This window comes from Salvelinus sp. IW2-2015, linkage group LG6.1 (assembly GCF_002910315.2).
Source record: "Salvelinus sp. IW2-2015 linkage group LG6.1, ASM291031v2, whole genome shotgun sequence".
In the NCBI taxonomy this organism is placed as follows: Eukaryota; Metazoa; Chordata; class Actinopteri; order Salmoniformes; family Salmonidae; genus Salvelinus; species Salvelinus sp. IW2-2015.
This window is the reverse complement of record NC_036845.1, coordinates 26979589-27005838: the sequence shown is the minus strand read 5'-3', so window position 1 is coordinate 27005838 and position 26250 is coordinate 26979589. Positions and strand designations below refer to the sequence as shown.

The following is a 26250-nucleotide window of genomic DNA, read 5'->3' as shown; positions in this document are numbered from 1 at the left end:
CAGACCTCTTGGCAGAGGCAGTAAGTACACAGTCACATAAGGAGGTTGTTGTCTATATAGCATCTCTATATATTTTTTTTACCAGGTAATTTGGTCATTATCCGAAGTGGTGGGGGTCAACCCTGAAAAGTTTCATGCATAAACCTCGCCACAAAACCAACAAAGAAATCCATGCGTTTTCTGCGGTGCCAGAGTCCTTTTCCTAGTGCGTTATTCTTGAGCTATACATTTTTGTTTGCCAGTATATCTGCCAAATCATACAGTCAAACTGTGTTTAGGAGAGAGCCTCTGTAGCCTATTCAGCATTGCGCGCAGATCAGTGAGGTTTGACGGGGAGCAAACAGAGGGACGTACTCCGTACTTTTCAAGCAGACAGTTAAGGGGAAAACAGAGAAACAAAGAAAGCGAGACTGTACTGCAAGTGGACGGATGTGACAAAACCATTATCATACAATTTCATCCAATTGGTTTCATAATTGAAAACGCACCGGTTTGCAAATGGAATTTTAATCCTTGATAACTTCTCCACTAGTCATGTAGCCTAACAACATTTGGCCGAATTGAGTAAATGTATTTTGGCATGGTGTTGCTCGTTTTCGTGTGCTACAGCTCCATGTGATTAGAAACCTGCTATGGAGGACCTCTTTAGTCAAAATGAATCTGACCACTGATGATGCGGCACATTTATGGGGAAATTATTCCTTATTGGAACAATACGACACAACAGTGGGGACGCCGTGGTTGTCAGAGTCGCCTGGTGAAGTGGACCTTACCCGTGCCATCCCGCTCGGCTTCGTCCTGGGGGCTTTCATCGTGTTCGCCATTGTGGGCAACATCCTCGTCATTCTGGCGGTGATGACCAATAGGCACCTGCGGACCCCGACCAACTACTTCATTATAAACCTGGCCATCGCTGACCTGCTGCTGGGCACCACAGTGCTGCCGGTGTCTGCCACCCTGGAGATCCTTAACTACTGGGTGTTCGGCCGGATCTTCTGTGACATCTGGGCGGCAGTGGATGTTTTGTGCTGCACAGCGTCCATCATGAGCCTGTGCGTAATTTCTATCGACCGTTACATCGGGGTGAGCCACCCGCTGCAGTATCCGAGCATAGTAACCGAGAAGCGGGCACTGCTGGCCATGCTTGGGGTGTGGGTGCTCTCGGTGGTCATCTCCATTGGACCCCTCCTCGGGTGGAAGCAGCCGCCGTCGCCGGACAACACTGTGTGCCTCATCACCGAGGAACCGTTTTACGCATTATTTTCCTCCCTCGGTTCCTTCTATATACCACTAGTAGTTATCTTGTCCATGTATTTTAGGGTTTATGTAGTCGCCAAACGCACCACCAAGAACTTGGAGGCCGGGGTGATGAGGGAGAGGATGAACACGAGTGAGCTCACGCTCAGGATCCACAAGGGATCTCAGGTGCAGGATGACAGCAGCAGCACTGGGAAGGGCCGTGCAAACCAGGCAAGGAGCTCCCTGACGGTGAAACTTCTGAAATTCTCCCGGGAGAAGAAAGCAGCGAAAACGTTGGGAGTCGTGGTTGGCATGTTTACGCTTTGTTGGCTGCCGTTCTTCCTTGCGTTACCCATTGGTAGGTATATATATATATTTTTAAACATATTTTATTGACACCTTTCCAAACGAATATCCAAGACACAGCAGGCCAGCAGTTTTAATGAAATACTACAATAAGGCTAATAATATGCGAATATAGCCAACAATTAAAACAACGCTCAATATGTGATAATACACATTATAAAATATTGTGGTCAATTAATATACATGTTGGTGCCATATTCAATTTAACAAGCCATAATAGGCACAAATCATAATCTACCCACACCCAAAACAGAATAGTGGTGCAGGGGGTGCTGGAGGCAAAATGCAAAACTGGAGAAAGTCTCAGTGCACTTTCAGTCAGATGCAAATGTATTTTATTTACCAACTGTTGAAAAGTGTCTGAGAAGCTTTTTCATGAATATCTGGAAGTAAATCTAAGTGGTCCTTCAGTTCCATAAATTCCATCTCCAGACAGTGGCATATATATGATAATATTCACCCATTGAATTACTGCCCTGATTTATCAGCATGATGCTGTGTCCCAAATGGTACCTTAGGTGGGGTCCAGTGGGGCCCAGTAGGGGCTGGTGGAGGCCTGTATAGGGGCTTGTTGGGGCTGGTGGAGTCTGGTAGGGTCTACGGGGGCCGGTAGGGGCCCAAACCAGACTTCACTGACTGACAGCAGTAAAGAGCCCACTACCACCGTCACGGCTGTAGAGAAAACATCTCAGAGGAAATTAAACAAAACATGTTGTGGAGAGGGGACTCGTGCTGCTGGGCACGTTGCGGTGAGGGACAGAGCAGTGCAGACCGATGAGGGAGGCTAAGAAAACAAGCATCTTTATTTACTGCTGTTGTTTTCAGAGTAGAGCTCGCTGTCAATCCCGTTCTCTTGGGCCTCTCTCTAAGAGGTCTGGTCCAGTATGGTACTGTATTAGTTACCTCTTATAACCCACAACAAACCAAAAATCACTTAAATTCCGTATACATGCATTGACTTGGGACAGTTGTGAACGCATGCACTAAACCAGATCACGCAGATCTTCATTAGAAAGTATGTAGAGCACCTGAATTGTGAATGAGTTTGTACTTATCCATAGTGTTTTTTTAAATCAAATTGGATGATATTTGGTGGAAACCAGTTCAAAGTAGAGTGACCTAAGGATGAAAAATGACTGTAGCTGGTACTGTACATTGAGAACGTTTGATCATAAAGTTACTGGTCCCCTCCCCTCGTGTCAAAGACTTGGATTTAGGAGGCAGGCATTGTCAAGGATTTTCTTCCGGCTTTATGCAACATCACATAAAGCCGGAAATKTAATACGGCAATGGTAGCATCTTATCTGAACTAATTTAAATATGTACCACCTTAAAACCGTCATCTCATGTGCCCCTACGCTTTGCTTTGGCTTTGTTTACAAACCTTAAGCTAGCTACTAGTAGCTAGCTTGAGCGGAAGGTACGACCAAAGTTACTGCTAACCTTTCATCTGTGGTATGACTGTTAGCTACAGTAGCAAGCTACTTACCAGCATGCCGGCAAAAGCACACTGTGTCGTAACTAGTGTAAAATTTGTGTAAAATGAACCTTACATAGTGTAACATTAACCTTAAACTATTTCCCAAAGAAGGAAGACATCCAACAGCAGTGGTTGCTTTTCATTTCTTAGCTAGCTTACGGTGGACAGGATGACTGAAAATTACGATCATGGCACGCGTGTGCAGTGCMCATTTCGAGTGAAGTTGCTTTATCAATTTGGGGAGAACATTCGATGGGTCTTGCCAGGAGAACATTCGATGGGTCTTGCCAGGAAGCTAATCCTGAAGACGGATGCATCATTGACAGTGGATCTTGCAAGCACTGACCATAATGTAAGTATCAGAGTTTGATGAGTGTGACACAGTAGCCAACATTTTGGGGGGGGATCATGTTAGATAATGCAACTGTGGCTGTGACTGCTTTGACTTGTGAAATGTATATTTTCTGTAACACACCTGATAGTCACTATATGGTTTTTGTTCCTTCATCCCTAAGACTCCAACATTGAGTCTTAGAGCTGCCAGCACACAGCTGACACAAAAGAATGTTGTCCACAAAAGGGGTTGTGTGTGTGTGTGTGTAGTATTTGTAATTTACCCCTGAAAATCATATTTTGCCATTCCATTGTGTGTTAAAAAAAAAACAGTTGATGTAGCTTGTGTCATTGGGACTAATCATGATGATGAGGGGGAATATTATTTCACTTTCCATCTTTTGTCTTTCCAATTTCATCAAGCTGTAATGATAGACATTTTAGAAAAATCAACATCTCTCTGTCTGCACAGCTACCCAGGCAACTGCAGCAGGAATGATGTGATACAAAATCATCTTTCCCAAGGCAAAGAAGGTGGGAAATGCTGTGAAGCCTGTGAAGACAGACCCATCATACTGTAAGTTATAGTTATTCATTTCAAATCTGCATTAATTGAGCATTTCAGGCACAAAAAAAGTCTAATTAGAAACATTGAAAAGTTTCACAAAAAAGTACAGAACCAAATATTGCATATTTAAAATTGAATACATCAAAAACTCAAGGAAACACATTGTAGAATGAGTAGATCACTACATCAACGAATTGAAGCATCATCTCATCTTTAAATAAAAGGAAGTTAAATTCACTTCCCACTTAACTAACATTTCCCTTTTCAAAAACATTACAGGCTATGTTGACAGGCTCCTGGATCTCCTCTTCAACGAGATCACCCTTGATAAAATCACAACACATTTTATTTGTCCCATGCTTCATAAACATCAGGTGTAGACTAACAGTAAAATGCTCCAGCGAAGTATGTGGGGAAGCTGTGCGAGGCCTGACTAGAAGGAGGAAATGGATTTGTCTCCCACTTCATTCTTGGGGGTGACTGAAACCTGATGGGTCCTCYTCCTCTCCCCTCCCCATCAGTCTCTGTAGTTGTTGCATTTCCTAAATTCACTTTTACTGTATGATATCACATMGTTTTTTTTATACCTTTTTTTAACTAGGCAAGTCAGTTATTAAGAACAAATTCTCATTTACAAGTACAGTCTACCACGGCCAAACCCTCCCCTAACCCAGACGACGCTGGGCCAATTGTGCACCAGCCTACGGGACTCTCGATCACGGCCGGTTGTGATACAGCCCGGGATCGAACCAGGGTCTGTAGTGACGCCTCTAGCACTGCAGTGCCTTAGACCACTGCGCCACTCGGGAGTTACTTTGTCTAGTTTTTTTATTCAAGCATTCGGACAGGTGATGAGTGTTACAAATTGTACAAATAAATAGGTCCCGGGACACTGTATTGCGGCCGGGTGACTATATTAGGCTTATGGCTGAAGTTTTAATTTTTTATGTCAAATTATTTCTCACCTTTATTTCTCGTTTGTTCATGTTGCTCAATATTTTGGCTATGCTGGTCTATCGTAAAATATTTAATAAATGTCTGATCAATATACACAATTACGAACATATTGTCATTTCTAATGCTAATTGTCCGGTACACTTATTGTATGCTGTTTTCGTGTACATTCCCTTATATCTAAGCTTCTAAGATGATTCAGGCTTTACAACATATTGTGAAGAAGTGTATCAGTTAACTGTATTCTGTAATTAGTTACAAAATAATCAAAATGTTTGTCTGATATCCAACAGTCCATGAACAGCTCTGTTGACCATGAGAGCATTTTGCAGATAAAATGGGTTGAGGCATGCTATTTAGGCTCAGAATGACATGTGGCCCATTGTTTACCTTCTTACCTGGCAATGACCACAGGGGCATTTCAAAGAGCTCAGTTAAGGTGAGCTCATAAATATAAGCTCCCCGCCAACTCAGCCTGTTATTTCAGGCTTCCTGATAGTTAGAGATGAGAGAAAAAGTCAAATGTATTCAATTTGGACCATATTAATAGCGTAAAAATATTATGGGTGATGTTTTGGCCATTCAAAGGCTATTTTTACTTGGGAAATAGGATGACTGTGTGGGACCTTTAAGTTGTTTACAGCGGCCATGTGGGAACGTGCTTGGTGACAGGCCAAGTTCTTAGGCCACCCCTCGCCACTACACACACATGCGTGCACCACACACAAACACACACACAGGAACATACCGTACGCAGGCAGGCGCAACCTCACACACACATTCTATTTCTCTATAAGTCCAGGATATTATTATGAATTTGCATAGCATGTATTCCTATCTGGGATGAGGTCGCTGGTCATTGAGCAAGGTCGGACAGCAGGAGATTCCTCCAATCGCTCCATGGAACGTTAAATTAGAGAGCAGAAGCATGGAACTCTGGGAACATTCTGGGGTTGTATTCCGTTGATCGTCAGGGCTCTTTGGAGTGGGAGGAGGGGGATGTGAGAATTTGGATGACTCTGGACTCTGTTTATTTAAGACCAATCAACAGAAAACCAAGAGTTCATACTTGCGAACTCTTGAAAAATGTTTTATGTCTCAAAATCTTCATCAGCCAATTAAAATCATCTACGTAGTTGCAAGTGATATAACGCTACAAGTAAGCTTTTCCCATGAGATAACCTAACACACTTAGCCCTATGCTAACAAGACCAGCTGGCCATGATTATTTCCTATAACAAATTCCACATCAGTCAATCTTAGACTATATATCCACGAACAAATGTCATAAAAAAAGTTAACTTGGTCACCAGAGGGATATGTTAAAACCTCCAAATTCAAAGTATAATTTTTTTGTTGTTGACTACGCTACTACTAACATTACACAATATTCAAAAGGCACGTTGTCGCACATATGACAAAAAAGTGTAATACACTGTTTATTAAGGGAAAATACAATACAGCACATCATGCTACCTAACAGTACAACCTTATCCCACCTTACCACTTACTTTAAGCTGAGCTGCAAGAGGTGTGAATCCAAGCATAAATGTGGCGCGTTTCAGGAAGCTAGGTGTATGTCGCATGTCACTACTTCACAGGAGAGGCATTTGAACGCTTTTTATTATTTGATCAAAATGTGTTTTGAGGCAGAAATGCCTTCTGGAACATATGAACTTTCATGTGCCTTAATAGCAAACGTGTATGCCATCTGTAAATACTAATACAATTGTTAAATTAAAAGTCTAGTTGGTTTAGCCACGGAAAAAGAAAGGAACCCTCCCACCATGATTGGCTGAGATAATGGCTGGGCTGGACATGCTGAGAGATGAGTTCGTATTGATCTGTCATGTGACATGCATCTGTCTATAACATGAGCTGCTCAGTATGTGTAGATAATCCTTACAACCATGGCTTTTTTTTAAAGATAACTTTAGCCATGGAGGACTGCAAAAGTTTTGCTACTGCTCTCAACAACATTGCTGCCCTGAATTTAGCAGGTGCTATCGACAAAGACCAGTGGGAAAAAGTTGTGATGGACTACTTTCTGCACACGGTCAGTGTGAAAACAAACAAGCTGTACAAACAAAACAGAAACGACACAGGACGTCTTAGTTAAACTGGTTCCAGTCTGCCGTGAAGCGTTCATCCATCTATATGGGTAAGAGTCTAGCTATATTTTCAGATATTATAAGTTTATAATTTTGTCAGAAATTAATGTATGTTGGTTAGCTAGTGCTGTATGGGTAGGGATTATGGTTAATTGTTTAGCTAGCTAGCTAGCTACATGTCTAACAAAAGACTCCACTTCACCAGATGATTACATGACCCATCAAGTTAGCCAGGTGTGTCTCGRAGTGATTACGGCCATCTATTGTATTTCATGAACATGTTTACATGTCTAGACAATAGTGACCCATCCACTTAGCTAGATGTGTCTGGGGGGTGGTTATAGCATTTCTTTCACATGACTCATCAATTTAGACGTGTGTCTGGGTAAGCGTCATCTAATAAAATATTTTTGTCTGGACACTTTCTATTTTTGATATTGCTACTATGCAAATATGCAAGTAACCATTTCACTGTACCGTTTACACGTTCTGTATCCTGTGCATGTGACAAATACATTTAGATTTTATTTGATATAGTGTTTGTTTACCAGAGAAGGCAATGTGAAGAACAACATGACCTGCACCAAATTCAGATTAGGGTATAGGCGAAGGACTAGATAGTGTATTTTTACCTGGAGTTTTTCTTTTGTAGGCTACTACTTTCACCACTTTTAGTCTTGAACTCTTGTTTACTACACTACCTTATTCACTCTGTTTAGCACATGGCCTCATGTGAATCCTTAAAGAGATGGGTGGGGCTAAGGCTTAAGAGGGTGTGAACGATGCTGAATAGGTCTAGACGAAGAGGAGCTCTCCACTAGGTGTACCAAAACATTCAAAGGCAATTTTCTCAAAAGTTTATCAACTTCCAAAGCAGAATTACTTTCCCATTGTTCCTCAACTGCATTGTATGATATGCCATTTTGTAGCTTTAAGTCTCTACTTTTATCCAATGTAAAAAAACGAATGTTGCAACATAAGACCGAATAGTGGTGGTCACACATACAGTACGAACAGTGGACCACATGCATCCATATTGATTACATACTCCATTTTTTTAATATCCAGTATATTATGACAATCCCATAGGCTTTTCTTCACCCATGCTTCCTCTATTCTTCCTATCCCATAGTCTGAAAATTGAGGGTTAAGGATGGGTTGTCGTTTAAAAAATAAAATAAGCTCCTGATCCTAATAAGCTCCTGCTTCTTTTCTGAGCCCTTCTTAAATGTCTTGCTCATTGGCTCAATGTCTAAGCCCCAGTAATAGGAGCCTGATAGGAGCAGACAGACAGACACGCACGCACGCACGCACGCACACACCACACTCACGCACACATCCTCTCCCTCCCAGCCCTGCTCCCACAGCCTTCTTCAGCCTCCGTCAACCCACTGTGGGGGATTTCCTGTGAGCCGCTCATTTCACCCAACCGTCCCCCCAACGCATACAATATCCGCCCAATGTTATGTCTGAGTACATTCAGGTGGATAACACATAACAAAGCAAGCACTCTATCATGTAGGAACTATTTTCCTTTATTTGCAATCAGTGAAAGCCTTACCATGTTGGTTTAAATTAGTTGATACACTCTGTGTTAGCATTCCAGAACACGTCAATACACTCTAGCAGCTGTTATACGCTGACTGCACTGACTGCTTTATCATTTTACAGAATAAAATATTGACTTTTCACTACGTTCAGACCACATAATAGGGCAACAATATGTGATTATACAGATATACTAATCACAATATTTCCCATTGTTCGTCTGCATAATTGAAATCTAACATTAATTTAGCATAAGACAAAGTCCACTTGATCAATAGTTAGGTTGCGCTCTTAAAGGGATACTTCGGGATTTTAGCAACGATGCCCTCTATCTACTTCCTCAGCATTTTTATGACACAGTTTGAAGGAAGTTGCTAACTACTGCTAGCGCAATTGCTAACTAGCGTTAGTGCTATGACTTCCAGTCATTGCGCTAAAGCTAGTTAGCATTGGCTCGCGAAACTACATCTAACTTCCTTCATACTGGACACAGAGACACAAAAATGGTATCCATTACTTCATCTGACTCTGGGGAAGTAGTTAAATGGCCTCATTTTCAGAATCCCGGAGTATCTCTTTAACCAAGTGGGAATTTACAACATACGACTGGGACAAATTTACTTGAACTTCTCTCCAACTGGTAATTACTAGTGGGAACATCGTCCAAAGATTGTGGGTAAATGAAGATGGTTCACTCAGGCTGTTTACCATTGAAAAAAATTGTCAGTTCCAGTCTACTTAATGGGGTGGGCCTCCCATAGACACCAATGCAATAGCAGCTGAGTCTGGTCTACTTAGTTAATTGACTTTCATTGAACCAGAAAAAAACAGCGAGTGGAATGTCTGGCTTCCTCTTCCGTCTCTGACTCATCTATCATCCTGAGCTCCCACTTCTCCCACATGATGACCGCTGATGTCACCTACTAAGGAAATGACCTTGATAACAGCATTTTTGGCAGTTAAATGCAACAACAAAACATCATTTAAAAAAAGCATCCATGAATATGTATTGTTTACAAACATGTACTTTTAATTGATGGTTTACGCAGCTTGTTGGCCATTAGCCAATCAGCGTTTCTCAACAGGTTCAAATAGCATGAAGGCGTCCAATTGGTATTTACGACTTCCCAACTGCTAAATACACACCTCCCACTTGGTTATGACTGCAGCATTATTGCCCTAGTTTTCTATGGTGCCACTGGTGCCAATGACATCTATAGTGGCATCAACTGGTCTGGTGCAGCCATCTATGGTTGCAGTGACTTTATATGCACACAGATAAAAAATGTCATGGCCCCATGTCCATCGGTTCAGCTCTAGTTGCTAGTTGTTGTTACCCATAGTGGAATCATCTAACCCGCTGGCTCCTGAAGCCTACATGATCTCCCGAGTCTACAAGCAGTCTAGCTAACGCCCTCAATATTATTGATGCACGGGTATGTTAGATTTTTAATTTAATTTTAACTGTCATTACTATGGCTTTCAGATTAAAAGCGAGAGAAACTGTCCACCATTATTTGTGTTTTGGTAAGGGCTAAGAGTGACGACACTCACCGAAGAATCCTCAACAAATCACCCGACAGATATTAATGACTTTGCTTCCGGGTACTTTTAGATTTTTAAGTGAATTGTTAATAGTTTCCTTATTTTTTTAAGGTATCAATGCCAAACTTAAAGGGGAACTTCACCCTGGGGAACCCTAGGTTTGTTTTGATCATGTCTGAGGGATTTCTAGGTCAGTGAGATGTGTTTCACACATAATTGGCCGTGAATAGGGCTTCACGTGCCGAACGATACATCCTATGATGACTTCCGGTGTATTGAGAGGGGGTTGCGAGATCTGAAAATAAATGTAGTCCTGCTTTGTGGCATTTCGCTAAGCTTTTATGTTATACCGATTGCACTATGCAGTTTGTGTAGATATGGTTGTCCTTGTTTGTGTAACCGATGTGAAATGGCTAGCTAGTTAGCGGTGGTGCGCGCTAATAGCCTTTCAAACGGTGACGTCACTCGCTTTGAGACCTTGAAGTAGTGGTTCCCCTTGCTCTGCAGAGGGTCCCTGGTTCGCGCCCGGGTCGGGGCGAGGGGACGGACTAAAGTTATACTGTTACATTTGATCGAGCCATTGGACGTCTTTCAGCGATGTTCCTATCGGCAGAGTCATTGCTAAGTATACAAGGTGACACATTCTTTCCAATCTCTGAAATACTACAACTCGTGTGGGGTGGTGCTTCCTGCTCTGACCTAGTCTCTGCCCAAAGCAGGCTTTTTTGAAAGAGTGGCGGAGACATAACAAAATCCTCTGGGCAAAACTGAAAGAACTGACCAGACCTCAATGGCTTCAAGTGAATCCTCTCATCAACACGAATTTGAGTTTGAAGCATTTAAAAAAATGTTTTATTAGCTAGCAAAATGGGGACATTCAACCATGTATGTTTCAATCGGAATATAGCTAAGAGTATTCGAAACAAAGCTTTGAATTTAGCTAGAACTCAGCTACAGCTGATGCCAGCACCAAGAGGGCAGATGACAGATACGGTAGTTAGTTAACTTTAGTTTATTTATTGAAACCCATATTGTGTATTGCTGGCTAACATCCTACTGTGTTAAAGTGGGGGTACGTTTTTCTCTTTGCTAACTTATGTAGCTAGTTAGCTAGGTAGCTAGCTAGCTAAGTTAGCTAAACAGCTACTGGTAGACATCTATATGACWAAAAATATAAGATGTTTTACAATCGAAGATCTATTGTTCCTCGATTGTAAAACCTCTAAACTTGTTAGCAAATGAGTAAAATCAGCAACTGTAAACCATTTTACTCTCTAGCTAGCTATGTAACAAAATTTTACAAAAGTTGACATTTAAATGCATCCACTATCATAATCATAACCAATCTGACAACATTACAGGCATGACACAAGGTAGGATTTCAAAAAGATGCAAATAACAATTATTGGCAATCCAGCAAGCTAGCTAAGTTTACTAACAGTGAGGGGAAACAATAATATAAAAATGTTGTATTGTAAATCTCTTAAACTGATTAGTTGGTTTTACTAGACAAATATTTGCCTAAAGCATGCCTGTTAGACATGGCTGTAGCTAGGTACTGTCTGCCTACCTAGGTAAATTTGTACAGTCTGGTCACTGTGAAAACATTGAGGTTTGTGCTTTATTTATTTAGTATATGTTTTGTCTTAGAGACAATACCATGTGGAGCCTGAGGTTCTTCTACCTAGAAGGCCAGCATCCCAGAGTCGCCTCTTCACTGTTGACATTGAGACTGGTGTTTTGCAAGTTGAGGACTTGTGAGGCGTCTGTTTCTCAAACTAGACACTCTAATGTACTTGTCCTCTCGCTCAGTTGTGCACCTGGGCCTCCCAGTCCTCTTTCTATTCTGGTTAGAGCCACTTTGAGCTGTTCTGTGAAAGGAGTTGTACACAGCGTTGAACGAGATCTTCAGTACCTTGGCAATTTTTCGTATGGAATAGCCTTCATTTCTCTGAACAAGAATAGACTGACGAGTTTCAGAAAGTTATTTGTTTCTGGCCATCTTGAGCCTGTAATCGAACCCACAAATGCTGATGCTCCAGATACTTAACTAGTCTAAAGAAGGCCAGTTTTATTGCTTCTTTAAACAGCACAACAGTTTTCAGCTGTGCTAACATCATTGCAAACAGGTTTTCTAATGATCAATTAGCCTTTTAAAATAATAACCTTGGATTAGCCAACACAACGTGCCATTGGAACACAGGAGTGATKGTTGCTGACAATGGGCCTCTGTACGCCTATGTATATATTCCATTAAATAAATCAGCCGTTTCCAGCTACAATAGTCATTTACAACATGAACAATGTCTACACTGTATTTCTGATAAATTTGATGTTATTTTAATGGACAAAAAAATTGGCTTTTCTTTCAAAAACTAGGACATTTCTAAGTGACTCCAAACTTTTGAAGGGTAGTGTATGTTTTGAGATTGCAGAGAGAAGAATTAGGTGGTTGTGTCAAAACTGTTGTACTCTTGATTTTATACCTTTCAGTGTCCCTTGCTGGTTTCTGCCCCACAACTACAAGGTGTGTCCGCTCCCTCATGCATGCTTGTGTATTTTTACAAGGAGAAAATGTAAAAAGAGAAAAAGGGGTAGACTAAATTGATTACATGGTCTGGAAAGCACATTGTGGTCCACAGGCTACCTCTAACCACTTGTAACCTCATAACACAGACACAAACCCGTACAAACACTAGCCAATTCATGTTAATACTATGCTTACTGTAAATTGAGCCATCTTAGCTGTCAGCTTGAAAATATTTTTGCCAACTTACCTTCACCTTGTGCAGAGCTAGGGGTTGGAAGCACATGCTGGTGGAATCAGATTCTGTACCACCTACAACAAAATACACAATTTAACCAATTGATCTCTATTTGACTGGCTATCTTAGCATACCTAACATGGAAATGTCAATGTTGTCACCTTGCTTTTAGCTAGCTAGCGTCACTAAATTGTCAGTAAGATTGCTAGCCAGCTGATAACTAACCAACCATAGATGATTTATAAACATTCATTATTGCTACCAACACACAGACTGAGTTAGCTGTATCGGCAAATATATGTTTCAGTAATAGTGTGATTTTCAGACTAGAGTCGAATAGATGGCTACCACATTGAGCTACTCTTATTTGCTAATGTTAGCTAGCTTACGTTAGCTAACGTTTGTCAAAGATAGAAGAAACAAATATGTTTGCTATACTGAAGGTAGCTACCAGACTATAAGTGACCATGGCATAGGCGAAATTGATTGACAGTTTGTATCCCAAAGACTTTCAGAGTTCCACTCAGGACTGTAGCTAGCTAACTTAGTCCAGCTAGGCTAGCAAGCTAGCTAACGTTAGGTTACCTCTAATAGCAAATCTTCTGTTTTATTGTGTTTTATTATTTTATTTATTATGGTATCTCTTCCCAGCTGGCGTCAAAATGGATTCCCCATCAGTTCAGCCTGAAAATCCCTCTAGTAATCTTTGGTCACATCGGGGTAAATCTCTGGTATGTAGAACAGTGAAAGATAACTCCTTTTTGCACTTGTTTGTAATTAACACAGCCAGGCAAAGAACACCACACAGGCATGATGATAAACATGAAAAGAAATGTAAAAAAAAAAAATAATAATCCCTAGAGAAGCTCTGCGATTACTGTGTGTTGTTCAGCCGAAGTAAACAATGCCATCTAAATCCAAGTATGTGGGCGGTATCTGCATTTGCTATCAATGCCGAACTTTGTGGTTTATTAAGAGCATACAAATACACAGGCAGTCTGTTCTCACTCTGCGCTCGTTCTAGCTTGTAGTGTGGATAATTGTTATGTTTATGACAAAAAGGTAACATTGTTAATATTGTCATGACCATATGCAGTGGCAGGGTCTCATCATGGTAATGTCTTTGATGACCCTAAAAAGTTTCAAGTTGATAGGCCATTATAACTCGACCATCTCTTAACTAATCCCTTTGATTTTCTAAAACGGTAAATTAAGAGCTGTACCATGGGCCTACATACCAAATGTTGCGTTATCTGTAGTTATGTTTCATGATAATATGTTTTCCAAAAGGAAAATCTATCCTGGCAGACCATATGGTTCATTGAGGCATATGTGTTCAGCATAAAGAAAGAAAGACACCTATTTACAAAGTCTAGGTCAAATTTGGCGGTAGATATGAGGGTTTAAGTGAGACTGCTTTAACAGCGCCACCTATAGGCCAATCTCTGCCATTCTTTTTGACCAAGTTACTCATGGCCTCTAGTTTCTGTGTGCCAAATTAGAAAAAAAGTGACCAATCTATGCTTCAGTTATTCGGCTTCGCTGTGAACCCCTAATAAATTCAACAGTCAACAATGGATGACCAGTTAGCCTTGAGCTAGCCTCGAGCTAGGCCCATCTGCCGGCTAGCCGAAGAGGTCTACCAGCGAATTCTTGGGCTACAATACCTCTTTTGCCAATTGGACTGGACCTTTTTTTTGCCGACACAGAGCCCTGYCAATCCATCACAACTGGTCTAAATCAGCTACAAGCTAATTTAGCCATTTTTTTGCCGCTGCTAGTAGCTTTTACCTTCTGCACAGACACCAGCCCTGTTATTAGCCTGGATATTACTCACCAATTTACCAGCATCGGACTGTCTCTCGACAACAACGCCGGATTCCTGCCGTAATCCCTGAGCCACTACTTCTGATYCTCACAGCTAGCTTGCAGCTAGCGCAGCTAGCGCCACTGCCACGAAGCTAGCACCAGTTAGCAAACACAATTCTACGATTCACAACCTCTCTTTCGCCATCCGGCTTGGATTCTCTGTCGACACGACCACGTCTGAGCAGACCCCCTCCGTCTGAGCAGACCACCCCCCGGGCTACTAACTTTAAACGCCGCGTGCTAGCTTAGTGGAGGCCTCCCTGCTCCATCTACGGCTGCCCCCTGGACACTATGATCACTTGGCTACATAGCTGATGCATGCTTGACTGTCCATTAATTCACGGTACTCCATTCTGTTTATTTGTGTTTTATCTGTCGGCTCTGTGCTTTAACTCAGGATCTGTGTGTAGTTAATCCGACCCTCTCTGCCTAGTCGTTCGCCATTTTACCTGTTGTTGCTGTGTGTTAGACTAGCACCCTGTTATTGCTGCTGTATCTTACCTGTTGTTTTAGCTAGCTCTCCCAATCAAGACCTGCAATCACTTTATGCCTTATTGTATGTCTCTCTCAAATATCAATATGCCTTGCATACTGTTGTTCAGGCTAGTTATCATTATCATTGTTTTGGTTTGCAATGGACCTTGTAGTTCCACTCTCCGTACCTCTGATACCTCCTTTGTCCCACCCCCCACACATGCGGTGACCTCACCCATTGAGACCAGCATGTCCAGAGATACAACCTCTCTTATCATCACCAGTGCCTGGGCTTGCCTCCGCTGTACCGCGCCCCACCATACCCTGTCTGCACATTATGCCCAGAATCTATTCTACCACGCCCATAAATCTGCTCCTTTTATTCTGCCCCAACGCTCTAGGCGACCAGTTTTGATAGCCTTTAGCCGCACCCTCATCCTACTACTCCTCTGTTCCTCGGGTGATGTGGAGGTAAACCCAGGCCCTGCATGTCCCCAGTCACCCTCATTTGTTGACTTCTGTGATCGAAAAAGCCTTGGCCTCATGCATGTCAACATCAGAAGCCTCCTCCCTAAGTTTGCCTTACTCACCGCTTTAGCACACTCTGCCAATCCTGATGTCCTTGCCGTGTCCGAATCCTGGCTTAGGAAGGCCACCAAAAATTCTGAGATTTCCATACCCAACTATAACACTTTCCGTCAAGATAGAACTGCCAAAGGGGGAGGAGTTGCAATCTACTGCAGAGATAGCCTGCAAAGTTCTGTCATACTTTCCAGGTCTATGCCCAAACAGTTCGAACTTCTAATTTTAAAAATTAATCTCTCCAGAAATAAGTCTCTCACTGTTGCCGCCTGCTACCGACCCCCCTCAGCTCCCAGCTGTGCCCTGGACACCATCTGTGAATTGATCGCTCCCCATCTAGCTTCAGAGTTTGTTCTGTTAGGTGACCTAAACTGGGATATGCTTAACACCCCGGCAGTCCTACAATCCAAGCTTGATGCCCTCAATCTCACACAAATCATCAAGGAACCCACCAGGTACAACCCTAAATCCGTAAACATGGGCACCCTAATAGACATTATCCTGACCAACCTGCCCTCCAAATACACCTCTGCTGTCTTCAATCAAGATCTCAGCGATCACTGCCTCATTGCCTGTATCCGCCACGGGTCCGCGGTCAAACGACCACCCTCATCACTGTCAAACGCTCCCTAAAACACTTCTGCGAGCAGGCCTTTCTAATCGACCTGGCCCGGGTACCCTGGAAGGATATTGACCTCATCCCGTCAGTTGAGGATGCCTGGTCATTCTTTAAATGTTACTTCCTCACCATATTAGACAAGCATGCTCCGTTCAAAAAATGCAGAACCAAGAACAGATATAGCCCTTGGTTCACTCCAGACCTGACTGCCCTCGACCAGCACAAAAACATCCTGTGGCGAACTGCAATAGCATCGAAGAGCCCCCGCGATATGCAACTGTTCAGGGAAGTCAGGAACCAATACACGCAGTCAGTCAGGAAAGCAAAGGCCAGCTTTTTCAAGCAGAAATTCGCATCCTGTAGCTCTAACTCCAAAAAGTTCTGGGATACTGTAAAGTCCATGGAGAACAAGAGCACCTCCTCCCAGCTGCCCACTGCACTGAGGCTAGGTAACACGGTCACCACCGATAAATCCGTGATAATCGAAGACTTCAACAAGCATTTCTCAATGGCTGGCCATGCCTTCCTCCTGGCGACTCCAACCTTGGCCAACAGCCCCGCCCCCCCGCTGCTACTCGCCCAAGCCTCCCAGCTTCTCCTTTACCCAAATCCAGATAGCAGATGTTCTGAAAGAGCTGGAAAACCTGGACCCATACAAATCAGCTGGGCTTGACAATCTGGACCCCCTATTTCTGAAACTGTCCGCCGCCATTGTCGCACCCCCTATTACCAGCCTGTTCAACCTCTCCTTCGTATCATCTGAGATCCCCAAGGATTGGAAAGCTGCCGCGGTCATCCCCCTCTTCAAAGGGGGAGACACCCTGGACCCAAACTGTTACAGACCTATATCCATCCTGCCCTGCCTATCTAAGGTCTTTCGAAAGCCAAGTCAACAAACAGATCACTGACCATCTCGAATCCCACCGTACCTTCTCCGCTGTGCAATCCGGTTTCCGAGCCGGTCACGGGGCACCTCAGCCACGCTCAAGGTACTAAACGATATCATAACCGCCATCGATAAAAGACATTACTGTGCAGCCGTCTTCATCGACCTGGCCAAGGCTTTCGACTCTGTCAATCACCATATTCTTATCGGCAGACTCAGTAGCCTCGGTTTTTCTAATGACTGCCTTGCCTGGTTCACCAACTACTTTGCAGACAGAGTTCAGTGTGTCAAATCGGAGGGCATGTTGTCCGGTCCTCTGGCAGTCTCTATGGGGGTACCACAGGGTTCAATTCTCGGGCCGACTCTTTTCTCTGTATACATCAATGATGTTGCTCTTGCTGCGGGCGATTCCCTGATCCACCTCTACGCAGACGACACCATTCTATATACTTCCGGCCCTTCCTTGGACACTGTGCTATCTAACCTCCAAACGAGCTTCAATGCCATACAACACTCCTTCCGTGGCCTCCAACTGCTCTTAAACGCTAGTAAAACCAAATGCATGCTTTTCAACCGTTCGCTGCCTGCACCCGCACGCCCGACTAGCATCACCACCCTGGACGGTTCCGACCTAGAATATGTGGACATCTATAAGTACCTAGGTGTCTGGCTAGACTGCAAACTCTCCTTCCAGACTCATATCAAACATCTCCAATCCAAAATCAAATCAAGAATCGGCTTTCTATTCCGCAACAAAGCCTCCTTCACTCACGCCGCCAAACTTACCCTAGTAAAACTGACTATCCTACCGATCCTCGACTTCGGCGATGTCATCTACAAAATAGCTTCCAACACTCTACTCAGCAAACTGGATGCAGTTTATCACAGTGCCATTCGTTTTGTTTACTAAAGCACCTTATACGACCCACCACTGCGACCTGTATGCCCTAGTCGGCTGGCCCTCGCTACATGTTCGTCGTCAGACCCACTGGCTCCAGGTCATCTACAAGGCTATGCTAGGTAAAGTGCCGCCCCTTATCTCAGTTCACTGGTCACGATGGCTACACCCACCCGCAGCACGCGCTCCAGCAGGTGTATCTCACTGATCATCCTAAAGCTAAAACCTCATTTGGACGCCTTTCCTTCCAGTTCTCTGCTGCCTGCGACTGGAACGAATTGCAAAAATCTCTGAAGTTGGAGACTTTTATCTCCCTCAACAACTTTAAAAATCTGCTATCCGAGCAGCTAACCGATCGCTGCAGCTGTACATAGTCCATCTGTAAACTACCCACCCAATTTACCTACCTCACCCCCATACTGCTTTTATTTTATTTACTTTTCTGCTCTTTTGCACACCAGTATCTCTTCTTGCACATGATCATCTGATGATTTATCACTCCAGTGTTAATCTGCTAAATTGTAATTATTCGATTTATTGCCTACCTCATGCCTTTTGCACACATTGTATATAGATTCTCTTTTTTTCTACCATGTTATTGACTTGTTTATTGTTTACTCCATGTGTAACTCTGTTGTTGTCTGTTCACACTGCTATGCTTTATCTTGGCCAGGTCGCAGTTGCAAATGAGAACTTGTTCTCAACTAGCCTACCTGGTTAAATAAAGGTGAAAAAAAAAAAAAAAAAAAAAAATTAAGACACTCCAAGTGTTTATTATTATTTTTTTAATTCAGATATTGACTGAATTGTAGCACATATGATTGTACTGGCAAGTACAAATAATGAATGGAGTTCAGGCATTTGTGGAAATTCAGGTATTCAATTTATTGTACATTTTTACTTTTTTTCTTATATAAAAATGTTCTTAATATATCAGGTATTTTTTGTATACATTAATGAAATAAAGAAAATAATATGTGCCTCATTTGCATAATACACAATGGGTGTATTTGCATACATTAATCTAATAAGGGTAGAACAGGGCTACAAATGCGCTGTCTCTAGGCCTATCTGCGCTCAACTGCATCATTAATTATTCATTACTGTTGTCATGTTTTCTTGCATAATTCAACAAGAGTGTCAAGCGAAGTATAATCATGTGATTTCATATCAAAATCCTTGGCTCTAGATTACACCTATTTGTACATATCGTTTGTGAGATTAGACATAATATCACCGCAATCCAAGTGTTCATTTTCGGAAATTGCTTTCATTTCAGCGCATCTAATTTGTAAATTTATCAACTGTATTAAATCAGACATTTTTTTCAATTGTACACAAAAAAATCAACACCCGTCAAAAGAAAGTTATTTGAACTCTTTCTTGTGACGTAACTGTCGATACGGTGCGTTACATCCCTGACGCAGCATTGGTGTTTTTATAGATGCAATGGAAAGCCAATGTATTCCACTGTGTTTGCCAGGCTATTACAAACGTTTCAGCGGTCGTTACGTTAACAGGGAAAAACGAATGGCACAAGCATGGGTTGGAACAGAAATCATTTTCCAATCGTTTCTTTCTGAACGGAACCATCATTTTTTTCTTTCCATTCCACTGTTCCAACCAGCAAAATAATTCTCTGAACCGTTTCGAACCCCCCAAAAACGAATGGTTTATATCGTTCCTTTCCGTTCATATTTAAACCTCTGAAAATAAAGTTGTTTGTAACACATAGCTTGACATTAAATGACTTCACCGGTATCAGTGTGGATAGAGAAGCTTGCTATGGAGTGGGTGAGCGATTTCATCTGTATAGGAAAGTCATTAAGAGCACATTGTATTTTACCGTAACAGCATGGTTTAACCATTATGAAAGAAACACACTGTGCTGCCAGTCAAAACAAATCAAATTGTATTGGTCGCATTCACATGTTTAACAGATGTTATTGTGGGTGTAGCGAAATGATTGTGTTCCTAGCTCCAACAGTGCAGTAATATCTAACAATGCGCAACAATAAAGACAAATCTAAAAGTAAAATAATGGAATTCTAGGACAGGCAATGTCGGAGTCCGGAGTAAAATAAATATATTTATATATATACGAACAAAAATATAAACGCAACATGCAGCAATTTCATTGATTTTACTGAGTTACAGTTCATATGAAGAAATCAGTCAATTGAAATAAATTAATTGGGACTTTATCTATGGATTACACATGACTGGGAATACAGGTATACATCTGTTGGTCACAGATACCTTAAAAACATGGGCCTCAGGATATTTTCACGTTATGTTTGCGCATTCAAATTGCCATCGATAAAATACATTTGTGTATGTTGTCTGTAGTTTATGCATGCCCTTACCATAACCCCACCGGCACCATGGGGCAACATTGACATCAGCACACCGCTTGCCCACTCGACGCCATACACGTGGTCTGCGGTTGTGAGGCAGGTTGAACATACTGCCAAATTCTCAAAAAAKACATTGGAGGTTATGTTAGAGAAATAAACATTAAAATATCTGGCAAAAGCTCTACTGGATTGCACGCTCCCTCAAAGCTCTGGCCAATTGCACGCTCCCTCAAAACTTGAGACATCTGTGACATTGTGTTGTGTGACAAAACTGCACATTATAGAGCGGTTTTTTATTGTCCCCAACACAAGGTGCACCTGTGTAATTATTATGCTGTTTAATCAGATGCTTGATATTCCACATCTGTCAGGTGGATGGATTATCTTGGCAAAGGACATGTAAAGTAATTTGTGCACATCATTTGAGAGAAATAAGCTTCTTGTGCATATGGAGAATTTCAGAATATTTTGTTTCAGCTCATGAAACATGGGACCAACACTTTACATGTTGCGTTTATATTTTTGTTCAGTATATATATATATGACGGCTTGTATAGACATTATGTGGATATAATATATAGTCACAGTGTAGTGAGAGAGATGCAACTGAAATTTTGCGGGTGAGGAGAGAGGATGGAGGAAGCTTGCCTTGAAGCCCTGGACATCTTGATATGATATCCCCTTGATATAGGGATGGTTTTAGATGGGTGATGAGTCCGGCCAAAGAGTTACATTTTTGTCTCAGCAGACCACAGATTATTTTGATTTATGCTCTCAGACTTTTACATGGCTTTTTATAAACACCAGTCGTGTTGTCATGTGCCTTTTTCTCAAGAGTGGCTTTCGTCTGACCAGTCTCCCATAAAGCCCAGATTGGTGAAGTGCTGTAGAGACTGCTGCCCTTCTGGCAGGTTCTTCCACCTCAGCCAATGAACTCTTTAGCTCTGTACAGTATTTTCACACTATCTTTTAAAAAATCTTCAAGCTCTGTCAAGTTGGTTGTTGATCATTGCTAGACAGTCATTTTCAAGTCTTGCCATAGATTCAAGCCAATTTAAGTCAGAACTGTACTGTAACAAGGCCACTCATGAACATTCAATGTTGTCTTGGTAAGCAACTCCAGTGTATATTTGGCCTTGTGTTTTAAGTCATTGTCCTGCTGAAAGGTGAAATTGTCTTCCAGTGTCTGTTTTGAAAGAAGACTGAACCAAGTTTTCCTCTAGGATTTTGCTTGTGCTTAGCTCTACTCCATTTATTTCTATACAAAAAAACTCCCTAGTCCTTGACGATGACAAGCATATCCATAAAATGATGCAGCCACCAACATGCTTGAAAATATGAAGAGTGGTACTCAGTGATGTGTTGTGTTGGATTTGCCCCAAACATAACGCTCTGTGTTCTGGACATAAAGTTAATTTCGTTGCAACATGTTTTGCAGTTTTACTTTAGTGCCTTATTGAAAAAAGGATGAATGTTTTGGAATATTTTTTATTCTATACAGGCTTCCTTTTTTCACTCATTTAGGTTAGTATTGTGGAGTAACTACAATGTTGTTGATGTACTCTAATTTTTCTCCTATCACAGCCATTAAACTCTGTTTTAAAATCTCATGGTGAAATCCCTGAGCAGTTTCCTTCCTCTCCGACAACTGAGTTAAGAAGGACGCCTGTATCTTTGTAGTGACTGGGTGTATTGATACACCATCCAAAGTGTAATTAATATCTTCACCATGCTCAAGGGTATATTTATTTTACCCATCTACCGAAAGGTGCCCTTCTTTGCGAAGCATTGGAAAACCTCCCTCGTCTTTGTGGTTTAATCTTTGTTTGAAATTCGCTGCTCGATTGAGGTACCTTACAGATAATTGTATGTATGTGTGGGATACAGTCATTCAAAAATCATATAGTTTCTGCTCTGCCATGCACTGTCAACAGCGGGACCTTATAAAGACAGGTTTGTTTCTTTCTAAATCATGTCCAAACAATTGAATTGGCCATAGGTGGACTCCAATTAAGTGTAGCGACATCTGAAGGATTATCAAAGGAAATTGGATGCACCGGAGCTCAATTTCGATTGTGATGGGAAAGGGCTGTGATACTTATGTAAATTAGATATTTCTGTATTTAATATATCTATGTATATATTTTAAATGTTTAAAAACATGTTTTCACTTTGGCATCATGGAGTATTGCCTGTAGATGAGTGAATTTTTTAAATTTATTTAAGCCATTTTGAATTCAGGCTGTAACACAACAAAATGTGGAATAAGTCATGGAGTATGAATACTTTCTGAAGGCACTGTATGTATTACCACTAGTTTATTACCGTAAGTATTTATATATCCCTGCTACCAGTCACTTTTCATCCCTGTTTACATGTACTGTATATTTGCCTATCATGCCTACACTGTCACTATGGCACTCACCCACCCACACACAGCACCACGACAAATCCACCCACCACTTATGCTGCCGCCGTACTGTCCACTATTATTATTAATCCTGCTACCAGTCACTTTCTCCTAATCCCCACCTACAGGTACACACAGTATCTACCTCAAATACTCCAGCAGTCTTTTTTAGACCTTATCAATAGCCAAGTGAATTTAATCTTGCTTATAGACTACGTTTGGCATGTCCATGTCTAGACTGCAATTCACAGTAGGCCTAGCCCCTATATTAGTAGGAATGCTGTAGCTTATGTTTAACAATGTATTTCCATATTGAAGCAATGCAATTGTAACATTGTGGACTGCAAAAATGTTCAAAATATTGGGCAGGTTATTTAACCAACTAGGCTATAATGGACTAACATTCAAATTAGAGTTGATGACAATGCAATACATAAAAGACAGTAAATACTCAACTTGAAGGAACCACACTTTTAGCCATGCAGCATGTTCTGATTGGTCAGTGAGGAGCCAAGCCACGACACACCCACAACTTGTTTATTCATCAAAACCCAGTCACTGCCAGCTACTGCACCCATAATTTTGGTTGTGAAAATAGCAAAAATATAACGCTACCACCAGCACTATGATTTACCTTTGCGTTAGGTTTGTTAAAATCGAGCACAGTATGTAAAAAATGCCACCTCTCAAATCGCTCTAATGCACAACAATACATGTCTTTAAACACAATCCTGCACAACCTAAACCTCCCTTCCTCATCTCAAATACCTGTCTGTAAACCTCCCTTAGCCCATTGACAGATCAGTAGCCCTTAGCAGTGGGACTTTCGTAGACATGTCTTTGTATTGTGTTTTGAGAATCTGCAGAGAGAAGAATGAGGTGGTTGTGTCGTTACTGTTGTAGTCTTGATGCCATACCTTTCAGTATCCCTCGCCRGTTTTTGTCCCACAATGTTGTTGTGCTCCATAACGGCAAGTTGTGTCCACTCCCTCATGCGTGTGTACCTAAAATACAACCGCTTTAGGGTATATTTCAGCAGGGCACTGTGGAAGGACTCCAGATAAACCAAGTTTTACAAAGAGAAAAGGGGTAGACTAAATTGATTACATGGTCTGGAAGGTACTCTATGGTTCACAGGCTACCTCTAACCACCTGTAACCCCATATCACAAACCCATACAAACACTACCCAATTCATGTAAATTGAGCTATCTTAGCTGTCAGGTCATAAATATTTTTGCCAACTTACCTTCACCTTGTGCAGAGCTAGGGGTTGGAAGCACATTCTGATGGAATAAGATTATGTATCACCTACAACCAAAGACACAACAATATACAATTTAACCAATTGATCTCTATTAGACTGGCTAGCTTAGCAAACCTAAGATGGACATTTCAATATTGTCAGCTTGCTGTTAGCAAGATTGCTAGCCAAATGAGAACCAACTAACCAATCATAGACGATTTAAACAAATTCCTCATTGCCAACACACAAACAGAGAGTGAGTTAGCTTTCTCGGCCATTCTATTTTTAGTAGCAGTGTTTTCAAGGTAAGAGTGGAATAGATCTTAWTTGCTAACATTAGCTAGCTTATGTGAGCTAACGTTAGAACGAACAAACAAACAAACAAACAAACAATGTTTACTCTGCTGAAGTTAGCATTGGCGAAATTGATTGACAGTGTGTATCCAAAAGACCGCTATATGATTTTGTTAATGGCTTTCAGAGTTCAATACAGGACTGTATCTAGCTGGTCCAGCTAGGCTAGCTAAYGTTAGGTTACATCTAATAGAGAATCTTGCATTTTGTTGTGAAAAAAAAAATGGTTTCGCATCACTTCTCAGCTGGCGTCGAAATGGATTCCTCATCAGTTCAGCCTAAAAATCCCTTTGATCATCTTTAGTCACTGTAAGCATAATTCTTGATAGCAGCAAGCAGGTTAGCTTTTTTCGTCATGAATCTTGTTCTGGACGCCGCTCTGCAGAGTGGTCACTAGTTTGCACAGCCACAAAGACAAACCGTCAGATTTTAAACACAACCCTAACCTTAACCACACTAACCATAATGCCTAACCCTAACCTTAAATTAAGACCAAAAAGCTATTTTTTTTCATGAATTTTTACAATATAGCCAATTTTGAATTAGCTGCTGCCTTATTAATGTAACATCATTTTACAACATACAATACAGTTGTTCGAAAAGGTGATATTTAGCCATACAAAACCGGTAGGTTACACATAAAAAACTAGGAACAAGCCTCAATATGTTCTACGTCATCTATCAGAAGTGGATCTAGTTTGAATTGAAGCTAATCATATACTTGAACTTAAAAAATACAGGCGTTGAACGGCAATCGAAAGAATCAAATTAGTCTTAATGCAACCGCTGACTTACATTTTGAAAATTTATCCTTACTTTTCAATACAGGGTCGCCAAGTGACGCGATAACAAACAAATGGCGAAATTATGCGGTTTAAAATATTTCGACAGAACAACGATTTATCATATTAAATATTGCTTACTTTGAGCTGTTCTTCCATCAGATTCTTGGCAATGTATCCTTTCTATGTTTGTAATCTTCTTTTGGTCGATAGATGTCCTCTGTCCTTGGAAATATCCACTAACGATCGAACGGGACCACAAAACGTGGCTCCAAAGTTTCAGAGTGCACAACAATGAATTCCTCAAATCGCACTAACGATATAAAATTGCTATTAAAAACGGTTCAAATTAAACTTACATTATGATGTTTTTAACAACTATAACGACTGAAAAACATGACCGGAGAAATATTGCTGGTTAGACAACGATTGGAATGAGGCAGTCCGATGTCCTTCACGCTTCAGAGCGCGCGACGAGAAAGGGAGGTCCCTATACATTTTGTGGTTTTATAATGGCTGTGATTGTGCAATCGATTCCATTCAAACGTTGATGACGTACAGACACCAGGGAAGACGTAGGCAGTGTCGGTTTCATTCATAGCATTCACTGTCGCCTTAAAAACAGACTCCAGATCAGGGTAAAAATTTCTGAAATCTGACCCCTGTTCATGAAATGCTGTAGATATTGGTTAGTACACTCAGAGACAAAATTCCAACTTCTATAGAAACTAGAAAGGTGTTTCTATCAATAATAACAATAATATGCATATTGTACGATCAAGAATTTAGCACGAGGCAGTTTTAATTTGGAGACCCAAATATGCTAATCGAAAGCAGCAGACCCGCCTATAAGGTTTCAAAGAAG

The 26250-nt window shown here is 41.5% G+C and overlaps 1 protein-coding gene across 1 annotated transcript in view; it reads left to right on the top strand.

The window, feature by feature from the left end:
- Window positions 1–272: 272 nt before the first annotated feature.
- LOC111965371 (alpha-1A adrenergic receptor) overlaps window positions 273–26250 on the top strand; it is a 44235-nt gene continuing 18257 nt past the window's right edge. Inside the window, exon 1 of the mRNA XM_023989527.2 lies at window positions 273–1597. Coding sequence (XP_023845295.1) covers window positions 655–1597 — 943 coding nt within the window. The 5' untranslated portion in view covers window positions 273–654. The remainder of the gene's footprint in view (window positions 1598–26250) is intronic.